General features: G+C 39.6%; 1 protein-coding gene across 6 annotated transcripts in view; it reads right to left on the bottom strand.

The window, feature by feature from the left end:
* LEF1 (lymphoid enhancer binding factor 1) overlaps nt 1-12237 on the bottom strand; it is a 119916-nt gene that overhangs the window by 30055 nt on the left and 77624 nt on the right. For all 6 annotated transcript variants that reach the window (XM_019416851.2, XM_019416841.2, XM_019416868.2 and 3 more), the window contains exons 4-5: nt 6336-6468; nt 7-97 (exon numbers count right to left, since the gene is read on the bottom strand). In XM_019416851.2, the coding sequence (XP_019272396.1) occupies nt 7-97; nt 6336-6468 (224 nt within the window). The remainder of the gene's footprint in view (nt 1-6; nt 98-6335; nt 6469-12237) is intronic.

Below are 12237 nucleotides of genomic sequence, written 5' to 3'. Positions count from 1 at the left end.
TCTTACCAGCCAAGAGGTGGGGTAATCTGTCCAACACCACCTGGAGACAGAGGATAAAAGGTAGGGATCTCAGGAGCTGGAGGATGTCTGGACATGCCTGTTCAAAAGAACAATGAAGGAGTAGAGTTTTCAGATTCACAGAACATTTGACTATAAGGATAACAGAAAAGCAATAAAGTACTTTATGCCATTAATACTTAAGGTCTAGCACCAAACAATGTTTACCGGATGCATTTAATTGAAGTCTGTTTGTTAGCTTTTCTCAAGATTTCAAAATGTGAGAAATCACGTCTTAAGATAGGACATCCTGAGGAACTCTTGAAAGAGTAAGTATGCTCTGTGTGACCATAATGAGATTTTTAAATTTTTTAGTTTGCCCTCATTATTTCACTTTGGTTACGAAAATGGTAGACAATTGTTTTTGTGTAGAATGGAAAATGACAGCCTTCCTAAGTAGATGGCCTGCCATGATGCTCAAGGATTAGGTAAATTGCCACTTTCATATTTCCATTGGCTCCCTTACGGACACATAGATTTGGGAAATGTGATACCTCAGAGGATCAAAGATTAATTAGGAATCATCTTCAGCCCCATAATGGTCACACTTGATATGATTCATTTGGTCTCTGCCACTTCAGCTCCAACTAAGCTCTTCATCAAGTTGAGTCCTCTGGGCTCCAAGGTCAAGCTGTTCTGGATTAGTTGTATTCCACAGAAAATGAGAATGCCACCAAATTGTTTCTTGAGCTCACAGTCCCTGGGGTACACTGCCCTATAACTGTAAAAACCACCTAAAGATTATACCTAATCCCAGTCCCAAATGACATCTCTTTGTTTAGATTCTACCTTGGGTGTAGAAAAGAAGGGACACATGCATAAAAATGCAAAACATAAAAACCTAAGATTCGGTGCATTTTGGGGAAAGTGATTCTGATTAGGAAAAAAGCCACAAAAGTTTCTTTATATAGTTCATCTGGCCTAAAAAGCCCACTTCCATATATAAGCACACGTTTCCACATTTAACACCCAGATATGCATTCAACGGTTATGTTCAGACCAACATGTGAAATTAGGTGAGCACATGAAAGATGCTCTTTAATTATTCTGTTTTTACTGTTTAAAATGCCTATGAGTTTCATTTGGGTCTTAAAAGATATTTAAGGTCTTGAACATATGGGAATGACTTAAGTGTTGCCTTCAAAGTGGATGTTAATTTGACTCTGAAGTTAGGATAAACTATTTCTCAACTCTCATAGGAAGCAAGTAGGAAGAAGGTTTTTAATCCCTCAACAGCTTACATGAGATTATCTCATTTTTGCTGTTTTTAAAAGACTGTCTCAAATCCCTCCCCTTTTTGGCTAGAAATACCACTGCTTATGGTCACAGTGGACCCCAAATTTCATACTCTGGGATTTTTTTTTCTTGGGCCTGAGGAAGTTCAGGCAGTGGGGTGAATCTAAGGGAGCCTACAGTGATGATTCGTGACATCGGATTCACTGGGGAGTTTCTCCAACATGCTGCCCCCCACCCCCGAGATCCAGAAACCTCCCCAAATATTAGGGTCTGCAGTGGGACTGCTCAGTTTAAAAAGAAAAATCAGACTAACTCATAAGAGCTCTGGAACCTTCGTGGAAATTTGAGCTTGAAAATCATGACTAGAGGTTACAGACTATCAGAACTGTCCGCTTTAATCCTTTGTTTTGCAAATGGGGAAACCAAGGTGTGGGATGATTAAGTGACTGTTTAGGCATCCGGTTAAGGTACCTACAAAATATGTATTGTCCTGGACTTTTACCCCTGGGACACAGCCATGCGTAACTTGCTGATGTCATCACACATCTAAGCAGACAAGCCTAAACCCTGCTCTCCGCTCTCGTCCACGTTCCAGGCACACTTAGAATGCTGCATCAGTGATTCTGTAGTAGCACGAGTGATGCAAACGAACACAATACAAACTAGGTTGATTTGGTTTTACTGCTCCAAGGAGAAAGGGGGAAACCACCATTTACTTAGCACTTGATACATGCTAGTTCCTATGCTGGGTATTTAGTTTGACTGTTTCCACTCATACTTCAAATACCCCTCCTTCTAATGTCTATAGCTCTGAGATATCTTTCTTCCTTGTTGGAATCTATAATGTTTTATTTGTACTTGTAACAGGGTACTTAAGATGGTCTTCATTTTGTTTTATAGTTAGTTTGTGCCAATGATTTTTCCGTGTGAGCTTATATACTGCTTGGAAAAAAAGAGACCATGTTTTACCAATCTATGTTCCAAACTATGGTGGTCTCCAGATGAGGTTCTCAATAAATACTTTTGAATGACTGAACAAATGAACTAGTAGTGTTTAAACAGACCCGTTCTTCATTCGTCAATATTACCAACAATTTTGCCAACCATTATACCAATAAGCACACGGTGTGGCTTAGGCCATTACACGAACAGAAAATGGATCTGTGTTTTCTACACAGCCTATTGTCATGTTAAGATCCTAGAAGTGGATCTCTACCAACTGCTATGCTACTGAAGACACATTTCACATCATTCATTTAACTAATATTTACTAAATACTATGTGAAGGAGGCTATACACAGCATAGCCTTAATGATTTTCTTTTTAATGTTTATTTTTGAGAGAGAGACAGAGAGAGAGAGAGAGAGAGAGACACGGAGTGTGAGCAGGGGAGGGGCAGAGAGAGAGGGAGACACAGAATCTGAAGCAGTCTCCAGGTTCTGAGCCATCAGAGCAGAACCCAACTCTGGCCTCGAACCCAGACACTACCAGATCATGAACTGAGCCGAAGTCAGCTACTTAACAGAGTGAGCCACCCAGGCGCCCTTAGCGTTAAGGATTTTTAAGCTTTTGTAAGTAACTCTGACAATTACAGATGAAATGATTCTGGAATCAAACTCATATGGATCTATTAATTCCTTTTTTTTTTTTTTAAGTTTATTTCTTTTGAGCGAGAGAGAGAAAGCACAAGTAGCGGAGGGGCAGTGGGAGAGTGAGAGAGAGAATCCCAGGCAGGCTCCATGCTGTTAGTGTGGAGCTCAATGCAGGGCTTGAACCCATGAACCATGAGATCATGACCGGAGCCAAAGTCAGATGCTTAACTGACTGAGCCACCCAGGTGCCCCTGGATCATCAATTATGCCACTCACTAGCTACTTATCTTTGAGGAAGCTATTTAATTGTTATTGTTCTTTAAAATCAGTATAGAGATGCCTGGGTAGCTCAGTTGGTTGGGCATCTGACTCTTGATTTCGGGTCAGGTCATCATGAGCTCATGGTTCGTACGATCAGGCCCCAAATTGGGCTCTGGGCTTATAGCGTGGAGGCTGCTTGGGATCCTTTCTCCCCCTCTCCGCCCTGCCGCGGCTCATGCACGCGTGTTCTCTCTCTCTCAAAAGAAATAAACTTAAAAAAAATAAAATCAGTATAAAGATGGAATAGGGGTTGTTGTGAGGAATAAATGCATGAATATACGTAAAACAGAAAAATGCTTGGAACACAGTGTTAAGTGCTATGTGAGTGTGGTTACTTACAAGGATACAATGGGTAATACAAAGACAGATATGTAAAGCCAATATTTCCTAAAAGCTCTTTCTTTCCAACATTTTCGTAAGACATAATGAGAAGAAAATGACTGGTATCAGCTTCCTTTCCCTCTCCCACACCTACAACCTATACGCACACACATACCCCACACCAACACGGTGAGAGAAAGGTAAAACTGAATGTGTTTCCTACTGTGAAACGAACCTAAAGTTATTTTCCTACAAATGAGAATGAGTTCTGCTACAGTATATGTTTATTGGATAGTTCTATCTATGGTTAAAGCATGGACATACTTTTTTATTTATTATTAGTATTTTTTAAATAAAACTAACCAGCCTCCCAATAGTTTTGAAATTAGCAACTCTGGCCTCAGTACCACCATGTTCTAACTAATTTAGCTACATGATATAACTAAAAAGACTGGCAGTAGAAGACAAAGAGAATAAAAGCAAGAGACCTAGTGAGCTTTTTACTTATTTTTTGGTGATGAATGTGACCAAGTGGAATGATACAAACCCCAAATCATGTAAATTAGTTCTTTTTAAACCAAAGTTACATATCCCCAGAGAGAAATGGTGACAAGGTATATAAACTCTTTGCTCACAAAAAAGTAGCAAAACAAACAAACAAACAAACAAACAAACAACTTTATATTAAGAAAAAAAAAACAAAACACTGTATACAGAGTAGAATGCAAAAATCACAAATTTGGGGGACAAAATAAGAACTTCAGAGAAAATGCAATTTTCTGATCATGCCCACTTGTTCTTTATCTAGTTCTGGAGAGTTTGTTTAAAAAAAAATTTTTTTTAAAGCAATGATATAAATTACAATTATTAAGACAAAACAAGGTAGGGCAGTAGAAGAGATGGAAACAAAATACAAATGTAACTGGTAGCCAGTCATAAATTTGTCTTTTTAAAAAATAGAACTGTCCTAGGATTCTTGGAAGAAAAAACTTCTGAACCATAATGTGTTATTTTTTTTAAATAAGTGTGTTTGAAAGTGATTAGAATAGGGCCTAGGACATAGGAAGCACCATGTAATTGTTAAATAAATAGTTAAAAACCAAATAAATCACACTTTGGATTCTTTGAGCCAATAGCTTGTTTGAGGCTTTTATATCTATCTTTAACTGTCATTTATAGCTTCATGGCTCCCAGATATGCATCTCTAGCACAGATATCACTCCGAGATGGTGACCTATAAATTACCTACCTTCCCTCTCCCTCCAGATGTCTATAAGGCACCTAAAATCACCACCATGACCAAGGTCACACTCTTGATCTTCCCTCTCAAACTCCACCTTCTTCCTAAAATACCCATCTCACCATACATCCTCAGACCTGTCTTGATGTTTCTTATTCCTTGGAGGTCCTTGATAAAAGGAAGTAGAGGAAGGACTGGAAATGAGGAATAAAACCAAGGCAAACCCGGAAACATCCGCATAGGCGATTCTTACATTTCCTAGGTAAAGGGTACAAAGCTCCACTCAAGCCAAAGTCTGACAGTGACTAAGTCCTCAAATAAGCAGTTTTAACAATGGATGGGAATGAAGGCATTGAGGATGTAACCTACAAGAGTTCACAGTAGTGGAAAAAACACCCAGCCTCTGAACTCCACTCTCTTTCTACACTTACTAACTTTTCTTGTCCACTATAGTTCAAAGATAAGGCTGGAAAAAAGGGTGAAATGCCGGTGATGGCAGATTTTACATCTTTACATTCTCTGTTTTCACACAGTTTTATAGGATCTTTTATTTTGAATTTCTAAAGATCCTGTTGAGGTCCAAGTGTGTATGTACATGGAAAGAGGAGAGGCAAACAAATTCATCTTCGACGTATGCTCTAAGCAGAATGGACCAGAAGGCCTGCAGAACCTGAGCTCTAAGTCCTGCAACCAACTCATACCCACACCCACCAGGTTAGAAACTAGGAATTCTGAGAGTGCCTGGGTGGCTCAGCTGGTTGAGCGTCTGACTTTGGCTCAGGTCATGATCATGAGTTCGAGCCCCACATTGGGCTCTGTGCTGACAGATCAGAGCCTGGAGCCTGCTTCAGATTTTGTGTCTCCCTCTCTCCTTGCCCTTCCTCCACTGGTGCTCAGTCTCTCTCTCAAAAATAAACAAATATAAAAAATAAAAAAAAAAAACCTGGGCATTTTGATTTTTCAAACTTCTTATGCGATGTGTTCTTCTATAAACAATATAGAAGCAGAACTGGGTAATAATGTAGAGAAGCAAAACAGGATTCATGTTACTTTGACTTTAACAGAGATGGTTTTATACTTTAATTATTATTAATATCTAAGTTGGTGCTGGTAAATAACAAAAAGAGGATAAAACATAATAAGGACTAAAACCAAAAGAAATCACAAAAGGATGAAAAAGAGAACATTCAAAGTAAAAATCTATGTTGTCTGTTTTCTAACATTTTTCTAACACTACCATCAACACCTACAACTGCAATAAATGAATACTGTAGGGGGCACCAAGCACTGAATTTTTAGTATATCTGTACAATATATTGGTTTATATGGTGGATTCTAGATTTTCAAAGCTGTCACTTTGAAAATAATCCTTTTATGTTTTTCTTCTTCTGTTTTTTAATCCTGAAAAATAAAAGTAGTAACAACAAATCTTTTAAAAAACTCCTGCCAAACAAATGTATTTTGATCCACCCAGTGACATACAGCAAAGGCACCTGTACAGGCACTCGGTCTGATGAGATGTGGCTCCTCACTTATCGAGAAAGACCCAGGAAGGCAGGGGCTCTCACCTTGTTTGGAGTTGACATCTGAAGGGAGGTGTGAGGGGTGTGATCCTGGAGAAAAGTGCTCGTCGCTGTACGTGATAAGGGGGGTGAGAGGATGGACCGCGTGTGATGGCTGCACCACAGGCACCTTATTTGACTGCAAAGTAACCACAAGGTCAACAGTTAATAGGAACACCTCTCCCAAAGAAACAGTCACAAAATAGCAGTAACTGGGCATTAGCACAACCCAAGAATCATCTCTAGACCTGAAAAATTGAACTCATCTGCTGTACTCATTACACCTTCAGAATTTTTCCATGTTAAATACTCAAGTATATGGGTATCATATACTATCAGTTATTCAATCAGCACCTATGAGACTTAGGTTGATTATTATTTCGTATTACATAAATTTCTGTGCATACATATTTATGACCTTCTGGATTATCTCCTCAGGTTATGTTCAACTGTTCAACCCGGAGTTACTGGAGCAAAAGTCACAAACGTTTTATAAACTCTTTTTTATTCATTACATATGTCTGCAATAAAAAGGCACTCAAAAAACTGTTCAGTAAACAAATAAATATTACCAATTTGAAGGTCAAATTTTTAAACAACCCAATCAATATAAATTTTCTGTACTGATATCCCCTTAGTGTATATAATTTGTAAGTCTATAGTTTGTACATCTTACAGAACCACATTACAACATTTTTTTTCATGTCTTATAGCTTTGTCAATCAAATATGACTATCCATTCATTATGCTTTAGCACTACTCGCTTCGTCTTCAGGTTCTCTAGTTTCTACAAGTTTTGACTGATAAAAGGGAATTTCTAATCTTGAGTTTAACTGCATAACGGGAAATGTGGCCTGAAAGAACACTTTAAATTGTTAACATTTTATATGTCTTATATTAGCTTAAAAATAAATTTTATTATTGAATTTGGAAGTCTAAAATTACATAATAATATTTTTAAAGATTCAGGTTATTTTTTTGGGCTGTATCAATTTGAAATCTGGGATCTCTTTATTTGTTTTAAGTTTAATCCCCCCACCACCAAAGGAAGTGCTTACTAAGCAAGTAATGTAAATAAGACTCAGGCAGTTTAACCTGATTAGGGAGATTGTTTTTGATAAACTCTACACTGCCTCCCCCTGCCCTTGAAAAAAGAAAGTAAACTCGATGCAATTATATACATGCAAAATATGTTTCTGGTTTTAAACTTATCCATTAATTACAGCAGTCCCAGGAAGATCTCAATTTTTACAAACACTACAGTAATAAGTAACTTGTGATTTAAGAGAAATAAAATACAATGAATTTTGAATATTCACTAAGTAACTAGTTCAGACAGGTCTTTACCAGTTTGAATCAGTGAGATTTTTACTGTGCTATAAACTAAAATACATGTGAAATCTGTTTCCCCAGAAGCAAATATCTGTATTAAAAAAACATATATTGAGGAACTACCTGACAACTGCACAGTATAAACTGCTTAAAATGTGGGTCCATGTTGAATGGTTGAGAGCCCTATAACACACTTGCTGACATACACACTAATTTTAAATTTGGTGTTTTTGTTTGTTTTACAAATTAGATATAAAAAGTATGTGGCTCCAATGGGAAGGACTACCCTCAGGAAAATTAGGAACAATTATCCTAGTAACACTTAATTCTCTTTACAGCTAGTAATACTAATTTTCTATACCTTATCATTACAACCTCCACCCAAAAAAACTTATTAAAAAAAAGGGGGGGGAAAAATCACCCTTTTTTAGACAATGACATAATTTCCATACTAGATTTTCCCTGTATGATCAGCTCCTGTCTAATGGCAGAACTTGCACAGCTCGTATAGCCCTGGGCATTTATTAAATAGAGCACCATTATCAAAGCCCCATGCCTTTTCTCTATATACCTCAGCACAGACATCTATGCATATAAATGTGTGAAAGGTTAAAAAAATGTTTCAATGCTTTTCAAGTGTTAATGATGCAGTTTGCCAAATACACAGAATGAGCTTCTTAAATACAAGGAATTTAGAATGCTACAGGAGGTGGGGTGGGGGTGGGGATAGAAGGATATCATTACAAACCCTTTTTAAAATGGAAACAAAAATCTCAACACTCAAATGCTAAAATGAATACATTTCAACTCCACTAAACTGCTTTGAGTCTCATTTCAAAAGTCTCATAAGAAGCATAATTGCCAAGCAATCTACAAAGGTATTTTCTTGGAGTGCTTATAAAGAGTAAGCATTGCAGAAATCTTCTGGAAATATATATATTTTGCATGCCTTTCTTATTTCCAGAGCACCACCTTAAGGAACCTGCATTAGCAGGCAGCATCTTCTTAATGTCTGACCTATCCCTCCAGTCATATAGCTCAGAATCTGGTGCCATGAATTTTTGCTAAATTATGCTATCCTTGCTCTCCTCTTAATTTTACGGTTTTCAACACAGATTTGCTTTCCTGTGGGAAGAAGATAAGAAGCTGAGGATTTTAATTTAAGCTCTGGCCTTGTCTTATATTTTGCAAGATGGATAGTGAAAGCAGTACTAGTAGGTGTGTTAAAGCCAACAAGGATTATGTCCATTTTTGTGGCCAAATAATAAAAGCAATATGAAATCTCAATAATATGTGTGAGCACAATTCTGAGGTTTGTATTTTGCCTCCTGCTGACCACCTCCACTATGTATATAAACGGATCCAACCCCTATGCTAGACATCACCAGCTTGATCACGTGTCCACAGCCCTGAACTGTGGGCTTCCTCTGATAGGAGTTTTTGTTCTCTGACACTGTATGCACACACAAGGCAAGAACCCAGGCAGTGGTACTCTGTGTAAGTTTGAAGACAGACAATATGACCATTCTTAATTCTAGTCCTCTAATCTCCAAATACCAGTGTGGTGTATGTTGTGGTGGGGAATAGGGGAGGAACAACCATTTGACTAGCTAGTCAAAAGGACAATTTTATGTAACTATATTATAATGCGCGGTTATACCTGTATATGAGGGCATATGTGTATATTAGTTAAACACCTAAAATGTGCCAAGCGCTCTTCTAGCACTGAAGGTCAAAAGAGACAAGGTCCCTATTCTTACTCAGCTTCCTTTCTAGGTAGGGGCCTGGGAGTGGGGTGGGAGTATTGGAGACAAAGAAAAAATACGTAAAAAAACAAAACAAAACCAAAACAAAAAAGATAGCAGCAAGTACTATGAAGAAAAGGAACTGGGTGATAGGAAAGCCAGTGTGTATCTAATTATACGCCTTCATATCATGTTAAAGCTGTAAGAAACCAAAATTTCATTTTAAGATTCGTACTTTCTAAGACAAGAAGCTGAGAAATAGAGGCCCCAGGAAATGGATGATCAAGCCACGACTACTGTCAGCACTTCTATAATATAGCCTTGCTCACTACACAACTGCAGTGATACAGGGTCGTAATGCATAAAAAGGGAATGGAAACCCCTGGGTCACTACATACAGTGGAATCAAGTAGTAGAGAAACACCATCTTCCCGGCTCCCACTCTATACTGGGTACTGTGTACCCAGGACCTCACTGAACAGAACCCAGGTCTCCCGACTCCCACTCTGGTGCTTTTCCCCACTACACATCTCCCTGTAAGGTAGAGATGAAGGGTAAAAATCACATTGACTCTTTTTTTCATTCGTAGGTACAGTCAAGCGCATTCACAGGTACATTCATTGGTACATAGGTACATTCACAGGTAAAGTCTTAGTTTCCAGTGGAAAATCACCAGGTATTTTCAATGTGTGTCCTTTGTTTCATTATCCCGGGGTAACAGCACCCACTATTAATCCCATCTTTATGAGATAACCTGGCGACCTTGAGACATCCTGAATCTTCCACTGCTGCTCAGAGAAGTTCAGAAACTTGTCTAGGCTCACATGGCAGTAAGTGGCTGACCGAGGACACAGACTCTGATCTTCCAACTACATATTCTTTAATCTCAGGCTGGTGAACAGAAGACAGGTAAGAAAGATGTTAAGAGAAGGTACCAGAAAAGGGAAAGAAAATATAAGGGGCGTGGGGAGACTCTAGAAGACAACTCTCTCACCTACACTCCGCACCCACACATGGCTATCAGTAGGAAGCCTGCAGTCTTTTCCCAAGCTTGGAAAACTATCAGGCCATGCTACCTACCTAGTGCATAATAATTATTATGCAACTGACACAAGTGCTTACTGTGTGCTAAGCATTTTATAGTACCTTTAAAGCAGGTACTATTATTATCCTTCTTTTACAGGTGAGGAAACTGAAGCATAGTGAAGTCAAGGAACTTTCCCAAGGGGACAGAGCTAATAAGTGGCAAAGCTAGGTTCAAATGCAGCAAGTCTGGCTCTAGGGGCCACGTTCATTACCACCACACAATGCAGCCTCCCCGAAGAGCCAAGTTCATAAAATCTTGGACACTGAGTTGACCATCTGGGCCATACCTGACAGTATGTGACATAGATGAAATGACTGTGTGGTCTCTGTCCCAGGCACAGGAATCACACCAGACAAAGAGGCACCTCAGGAGAAGTGGTCAGAGCTGCAGAGACTCAACTGGCGCCTTTCTCTCCAGGACTGGAAAACATTCCAAGGAAGCTAGCTTGGCTGCCACCCAGGCTGGTCCTTGCAGGTAAGGACCTCTTTGGCATCATAGCCAATAAAACCCACACCTCCTGTGGACACGAAGTGGGTGCCACTTAGGGATCCTGAGAGCCACCCCCAAAGCAGCGTTCCCAGAAATGACCCACTCACCGCTGGCAGTAACTCAAGCTGCCATGAATGTTGTCAGCCTCCGAGGATGTGGTTCTGGGAAGGACTAAAAAGTGGTTCAGCGCCCTCCTGGCTAAAGCCGTGGGCCTGCTGGTAAGAGCAGGAATTGGGGGAGAAACCTGCTGGTCTAGTAGCTTGTCCCCATTCTGCACATCCCCAGATTTCAACTAAACCCACAGTGCGAGACCTGGCTGTGCATAAAGGCCTTGAGTTCCATTTCAATTGGCTGTGCATTTTATCAACGATCCTGCTGGTAATAACCAAATCCAGAGAATATTAACATTCCACCAACTTACTAAGATGAGGCATTTCATCTGGCCTCAATTTTTATGGTGCGATTTTACTTTTTATTAAACTCAAGAAATCTGGTCCTCGTGGAACAGAAGCCATGTAATTTTATATTGTGTCTTCCCCTCCTCTTCTGAGAAGCTGAGCTTCTCAAGCTTTCCCACAGAGGAGCAGATTTAATTTACTCCAAAAGGAAGGATACAATGGTTTTCTTGCATCGACTAGACCTCAAAAGTAACACTTTTTGCACTGGAAATCTCCTAAGCTCCACCAAAGCTAAACACCTGATTTCTGTCTGATGTGGCTTTCAAATCTAAGACCACTGCTGGCTGTGATGCAGCAGCTTTTTAAGGTAACAGTTAGGGCCTGGGCTCTGAAGACTTCCTGAGCAGGAACTGGTAAGTTCTAAGGTTCGCAGGACAAATATTCTTGAGCCCGAGTCTGGTGGCAAAGGGACGGTCTCTCTATTGGACACCCAGAATGTTTTCCAAAGAGCGGAAGGAACGTGTCGTAGGGGAAGGAATTAATACGGATTAGACACCCAGTTAAGTGCTAGTCATTACGGCCATGTCTGTATATTCTCTGGCACTCATCCACATAAGTGGGCAGTTTCATCTCTATGTTTATAGAGGGGAAGGCAGAGTTCTTTCAGACAGAGTTAAGCAATAATTAGCTGAGAAAGGACTTGTGCTGGCATTAGTTTGACACCCAAGTCCCTGCTCTTCTTGTTCCACACGGCTTGCTCCTCGGCTTCTCTCTCCATCTCGGTTGCCAACTACCCTGCCAGATGAGTGTGGCCTGCAATGAAGCATCTGGACAGGTAACAACCACCCACGTGGAGA

Source organism: Panthera pardus, unplaced genomic scaffold (genome assembly GCF_024362965.1).
Source record: "Panthera pardus isolate Hobbes unplaced genomic scaffold, ASM2436296v1 HiC_scaffold_13, whole genome shotgun sequence".
NCBI lineage: Eukaryota > Metazoa > Chordata > Mammalia > Carnivora > Felidae > Panthera > Panthera pardus.
This window is presented reverse-complemented; position numbering and strand designations above follow the sequence as displayed.